General features: G+C 48.5%; 1 protein-coding gene across 1 annotated transcript in view; it reads left to right on the top strand.

Annotated features, from left to right (window-relative positions):
• The window catches only part of Scara5 (scavenger receptor class A member 5), a 97701-nt gene that overhangs the window by 71919 nt on the left and 18905 nt on the right, over positions 1-6877 (top strand). The window contains exon 7 of the mRNA XM_005355505.3: positions 313-360. Within this exon, the coding sequence (XP_005355562.1) occupies positions 313-360 (48 nt within the window). The remainder of the gene's footprint in view (positions 1-312; positions 361-6877) is intronic.

Genomic DNA, 6877 nt, shown 5'->3' with positions numbered 1-6877 from the left:
ATATTGTGGTTGTGGGAGTGAACGTGGGTGTGATTTTTCTCTCCAACTTTGACTTTGCTCCATTGCCCACCTGCCCCGTCCCAGGCTTCCCTTGGCGGTATGTGGTAGCAGGGGCTTTCTGGTACTTTCACTAGGGGGAGTAGTAGACTCTCCCACGCTTTCCCTGCAGGACCAGAGCAGGTCATAATTATCTTCCCCACAGTGCCCTCTGGTGGCTGCTGCCTGGCCGTGGGTTAGCAAATCCAAAGATAACATTCCACTAACAAATCGGGTTTGTTTCCACTCCTAATGCCTGTTTCCCTTCTGTTGCAGGTGACCGAGGCCCAAAGGGAGAGAAAGGAGAGAGAGGAGAGATAAATGGTAAGGGAGTTCTGCTGGGTTACTGGGTTCTTTGGGGATAGAGTGGAGCCCTTTACGGTCAGGGGTCAGGTGCTGGAACTTGAATATCAAAGAATCTACCTTCTTCTTTTTCTTTTTCTTTTTTTCTTTTTCTTTTTCCTTTTCGCCCCCACCGGCATCAACAAACCCTAGGGGGGTTGGGCTGGGGTTGTGAGAAAGGATGAGGAGGTTTCCTGCCCGCGGCATCACTAACTGCCTATATACAATCTTTGGGCTTCCATTATTCCTCTATAAAGTGGAGATAATCAGAGCCCTGACCTCTCAGAGCCATGGTGAAAACTGACCAAGCTGGTTCATGTATGACAGAGTCCAGATGCCTGATTCAGGGCCCATGAAGTATCAGCCATTAATATTCCATGTTATACACCAAATCGGACATTCTTCTTAAAATCACTGGAGATATTTGGTAACGCGCAGCTGCAGACTTTGCAGAAACAGCCCACGCGATGCTCAGGGAAGAGTGCAACGACTAAGTGCAACCTCTTCCGTCTTCGCCTTTGTTACTTCCGGAGCCATGAGACTAAAGACATTCCCAGGCAAACTCTGCCATTTTACATGGGAACGGGCACCTCTGCTGAAACCCTTCCTGTATTGGTTGCAAGCTGGCTGATCTAGCTGAGCCACATGTCTCTATGGTCTATCTTCCTCCAAAGTACTACTCCAGGGAGACTCAGGGAAGAACACATAGACCCTTCTAGCCAAGTTCCAAACAAGACTAGAACATGTAGTACGTGGTGCCATTGGCTCTGAGTCTATATTCATGGGTGGGCTAGCATGTCTGTGGGCACCTGTTCTCTGGGCATTGCCCTCAGGATTGTGGCCTGGGTACCAGAGCTGGGGAAGTACAGTCTGAAACATTACTGGGGACTTCCCCCAAAGGACAGGGTATAGCAAATGTGGTCTTTAGGGTACTGCCTAATCCTGCGCTTAGTGTCGAGTGACTGTGACAAAATGCTACCGGGGTGGCTGAGAAGCACTGGGCTGTGGCATTTAGTTCTGAGAAATAAACAACTTGTGTGGGTTGGGAGGAAGGGAGGAACTGTGTGGAAAGATGACCTTTGAGAGTGAGATCAGAAATGTTGCCCACATACCAGAGGGGTCTCACCAGGATCTGTCTGCCAGCTGATCTCTTAGCTGGCTTGAGAACCCAAACGGGAGGTCACAGCTAGTAGAGTGAGCATGGTCACTATCTACCCAGACAGAGCAGGTTTGGTAGAAGATAAAGCTGGATGGCGTGAGGCTCCCAGCTAGAGTCTGGGGAAGAGCGTCCCTCCACTTAACCTTATAGCCTATGGACTGCCCGGCCAGGGACTGATGTCAGTTCCAGAGGAAGGAAGGTTTCTTTCTTATCTTGGGGAGACTACACCCAGATTGGAGCCCAGGGCTTATCTAGAAAGCCCAAGCCATAGCTTGTTAAAAAAAAAAACAACAACAAAAAAAAAAAAAACAAAAAAAAAAACAAAAAAAAAACCTCTTAGCTTCTCTTCAAAGACCCCAGAAACGGTCTTGTACTATGGAACTGGAAGGTGAGGGGCTTGGCTAGCTGGAAACTATCCACCGTGTGAGGAAGGGCACAGACAAGAATTCTAGAACCACAGATCTGGAAGGCTGTCATTTACCTTCCCCACAGCCAGAGGCCCAGGACTGAACACGGGGGAGGTGGCTTTCTGAATCCGGAATGGAAAGTCAGGCCACGGTCTTGGGACAGTGGAGTCTTGGATGGGAGAGCTGGGATCCCGGAAGTTCCTAGTGTGCTCCTCCTCCCTCGTAGCTCTAGACGCTGGTAGAAGCCCAGGCTGATGGAACCTTTGTCTCAGTTCCGAACTGTGGTCTGAGTCTGTGAGACAGCAGTGTTGTCTTCCCACAGCCTCCGCTTTCCAGGTTGCTTCCGGATAGGTCATCTGGAGACTCCTGCTGCGTTTCCACAACCCTCCTGTCCCTGAGGTATTAGTTATATCCCTGAGACCCAAACTCTGAGGAGATGCTCACAGCTCATCTTTCAGAAAGTGTGGAAATTCTGACAGGCACAGTGACTACTTCTAGGGCTGGCTTTCGTAGTCATTCCCTGGGCTCTGGGCAGCTCCGCTGTAGGTCCTAAGGGGTAGGAAGTGTAAGTTCTCAGTGCCAGAGAGCCTCAAAGCCCTGAGCTGGTGGTGAAGGGTCAGCTTGCCAGGCTGAGTTCTGGTAACTGGTGCCTTTGCCAGAGATTGAAACCTTTACCAAATACTTCAAGTTCACCTGCATTGCAAATACCCAAGGTTGCAACAGGGAGTGTTGCTATAGTAACAGTATTCATGACAACATCAAGATGGACGCCTCTCACTGGCTAGTGGACAGTGCATAATATAGAAATCTCCCAGGAACCACGCTTGCAGTCAGTGTTAAGTTATTTTTCAGAATAAAAATCTTGCCAGTATTTATCCATATTGAAGCTGGAGTCATGGGATTTGGGGGTTTGGATAGGCTTCAAATCACTTCCTGTCCCGTTCCCAGCCCCATCACTGCAGGTCATTGAGCAGACACCAAGAACAGAGACGTGGAGGGACTCCAAGGTAACCCGCTTAGGTGATGGCTGCCTTGGGTCTAGAATCCAAATCTCTGGGTGTTTTTCTTGATGAGAAGTAAAGAATTTTATTTTCCCCTCAGGCCTTAGACATCAATCATCCCATTAAATATTTGACTTTTGGAAATTTGGGCCAGGGAAAAAACAAGATCCATACACACGTCTCAAGGAAGACAGGTATTTGTTTTACCTTGCTATATGGCCTTTTTGCAAGACAAATATACACTTGTATAGGTAAAGGTTTGTTTAAATCCTGGGGCATGAATTTTAAGCAGTCTATAAGCTCAGATTGCTTTAAAAATTTTTCTCAGTTTGATTTCACATGGGAAAAACTCTGCAGCCGAATGTGGAGTGAATTCCAAGAAAGTGTTAGTTGATAGTTATCATTGGAAGATCAGAACACTGGGGAAATGCTTAATATTTTGTGGATGTTTTATTGTTTAAGTAAAGGGGGTTCTGGGTCCCAGGGAAGCCCCCCCCACACACACACACATGCGCGCGCGCTTATGCAACAGTAATGTTGAGTTCAAAATAAATGGACAAGGGCTAGAGGATGGCTCAGTGACTAAGAACGCTTGATGGAGAACCCATGTAAGAGGCTGAGTGTGGGCTGTGTGCCCCTGCAGCCCCAGTGCTGTGGGGGTGGGGACAGGAGGATCACTGAGGCCTGGTGGTTGCCAGTCTAGATCCAGATTCAGTGAACGGTCCTGTCTCAAGGGGGTAAAGTGCAGACAGAGAGCCTTTGACCTTTGTGCACATGTGGGTGAGCACACACACGCACACACACGCATGAACATGCACACACGCATGAACATGCACACACATGAACATGCACACACGCACATGAACATGCACATGCACACAAACACACACACACACACATGAACATGCACACACACACACACCACAGAATGAATGAGTGATCAACAGAGGGTGATTCCAGATAGTTTTCCAGTGGCTGCTGAGATGTTGGCTACTTCTGTTTAAAAACAGTGAAGGGACTCCTTGAAGTATGTAGATTCCCATCCTCCTATACCTGTGCCTTGGAGAATAATGTCACACCAAAAGCCAACCTTATCTCAGGCTTGAAGAGATGGGGTTGTTGCTTCCTCAGTGAGCAACTAATAGCGCTTTGTTAGCCTTGCTTAGAACCTAAAATCCTTGTGTAACTTGTATGTCTCAGCAACAATGTGTCTAGGGAAACCTTGGTAAGAAAACTGGGCCACTTGCATAACACTGCTAATAGTCACTCTTTCTGGGAGGCAGGAGAGAGATTTTGGAAGCGTCGATTTCTTAGTTTTCGCAGTGACCTGTAAGAATCACAGTTATACCCATGATATGGAGATAAGGGGGACTGGAGGTTGAGAGGAACCTGCCCAGTGATCCCTGGCATTCTTTGTAAGGGAAGTCCAGGACACGAGGAAGGCCTGTCTGGTCTTGAGTCCACACATCAATCCTTCTGTATCATCTTTGGCTTAGCTCATGTCTCCTTGGGCCATGGTGTTTATCCTGAGTAGTTCGAGTGGAAGGTGCTAATTCCTTCCTCAGCAAGTCTCAGTTTCTTTTAGGGAATCTGCTCTGTTTGGTCTGCACTTTGCCAAGCTAAGACTGTCCTTTCCTGTCTCTGTGGCTCTGAGCAGGGCTCAGACTTGTGCAGGACAGGCTCTGGATCTGCCAGTCAAGCCCTTCTGTCTCATGCCCTTAGCATGCTTCCTGATGGTAGAGGCTGAGTGATAGCCCGGATACAGAGGCGTCTGCATTTCTCTGTGGTGTCTATTCACTCATTCATTCAGGGTAGCTCTTCACCAGTTCATTCATTCTCCTTGTCCTCCTGGTGTCTGGTAATTTCTATGTGAAAATGGAAAAGAATCACACACACACACACACACACACACACACACACACACACACAGAGAGAGAGAGAGAGAGAGAGAGAGAGAGAGAGAGAGAGAGAGATAACAAGGACAAGGTTGAAGGAGGCCTGTGGAGATCAAGATGTGATAGAGCAGAGCTGGCTGCAGGGCAGACTGGGATTGGGACCCAGGGACCAGGAGAGAACTGACTTGAAAAAGAGTAGAGGCCAGAGAAGATGAGGGGATTCTCGGGGAGTGGGAACTGGCCTCCCTCACTTGTATCAGAACGAGAAGGTAGGTAATGTAGACGGAAGGAAAGCATGAGTGTGGAGAAAACGCGGGAGTGAAGAGGGGCCTGTCCCTTTGGCAAATGTCTACTGAGTATTCGGACCAGGAGCTTCCATCTAGCAGGGGGAGAGAGACCTGTTAACAGTTACAGGTGACCTTCAGAAGAGCTATAGACGTGGGGACAAGGTCAAAGAGATGTTCTGACCCAAACACTAAAGGGAAAGTTGAGGTCCGGTAGGTACTTGGGAAGAACAATGGCATTCCGGATGCTGGGAGCTGGACATGGAGCTGGTACTCCTGTAGACTGGCTGAGTGAGAGTCTAAGGTATTAGAAACAAAATCCAAGCTCAGGAGCCAAGAGAAAAACCCTCCCATAACTTTTGCAGTGGTCCAGGAGGTTAGCCTTGACCCTCTCTGACTTTGGGAAGCCACCAGCAGGGTGTCCGTAGAATTGAGCACTGGGAGGTGACTGGGGGAGAAACAGACCAGAGGCTTTGTCATCCTAATAGCTCTCCTCCTTTCCAAGATCTGAGGCATGCCAGGTGGGCCCTTCCAGGTCTTTTTCAGAAACATCACCCCAAACAAAGACAAGACCCAAACTCCATGAAACTCCCCAACAAACAGTATGAGCCGTGGGGCAGCTCAGAGAAAAACTCTGGCTTCTTCCCAGCTCGTCCACATGCTATGACCTCAAGCTGACTTTGCCCATACCGCAAGTTTTCTGGCACCAGTCAGGTGTCTGTTTTATCAGTATGGACTCCATAGGTTCAGTGCTCAGACTCACAGGGTCCCCACTTTAGATCCAGTTGCTGACATCGGTGCGTTCCGTGACCTTCTTGAATTCAGTCGTTTGCTAAAACGTTTCACAGAGCTGGCCCCTCCTCCTGTTTCTCTCCCTGTAAAGGGAGGTCAGCTGAAGAGAGGTAGGAATGGGTCCTGTACCCAGTCAAGGAACGAACGCTGATAGCAATGCTAAAAGAAGTGCAGTCCCCTTGGGAACACAGCCGTGGTGAGGTCATTGACAGGCCGCTAATATCTGTATTCTCAACACATCTAAGTGAATACAGGAGTCGAGAGCCAGGGCCTGAGCAGGGCAGCTAGTTAGGAAACAATAAACAAATGAATGTTTGGCATTCGTACTAAGCAAGAGTTAGCAGCCAGGGGCATATTCCGGATTTGGGAGAGTTGGCTGCTTTGAATGGCTTTTCTTGTGGGGGTATTCATGACGGCCAGTCAAGCCAACCAGGTTACTGTTCTGGGTCCAGCATGCTGCTAGCTCATCGCTCTGGCTCTGTGCCCATCAGTTTTTCTGCCCGACACCTGGAGGCAGCAGCTCCCTTAGGATTCAGAGGTCTACTTTCTGGGATCTGCCCTGCAAGTAAAGTCTCAGTGAGCCAAACCTCAGGCAGAAGGTGAACAAAGACTCCTTGATGGTGCTGGAGAGGTGGCTCAGCAGTTACTCCAGCTTGCTGTTCTTCCAGAGGACCCAAGTTTGACTCCCAGCACCCACAGCGGTTGGCTCACAATGCCTAGGTGATCCAACACTGTCTTCTGGCCTACACGCACACGACATACACATTTTTAAAAAGTAAACTAATTTTTTTAAAAGGCCTTGCAAGCACTAAAGAACCGAAGTTGAGGTCATTGATATGGGTTTTGTACAAATAAGGTTTAAGTTGAAGCAAAGTTGAGATATACAGAAAAACTAGGAATGACTGGACAATTTGTTTAGAAAACATTCCAAACAAACTCAAGAGTAACTCCCAGCCCCTGG

The sequence above is a fragment of the Microtus ochrogaster genome, chromosome 17 (assembly GCF_000317375.1).
Source record: "Microtus ochrogaster isolate Prairie Vole_2 chromosome 17, MicOch1.0, whole genome shotgun sequence".
Classification (NCBI taxonomy): domain Eukaryota; kingdom Metazoa; phylum Chordata; class Mammalia; order Rodentia; family Cricetidae; genus Microtus; species Microtus ochrogaster.
Note: the sequence above shows the minus strand (reverse complement) of the source record. Positions and strands in the feature narration are given on the sequence as shown.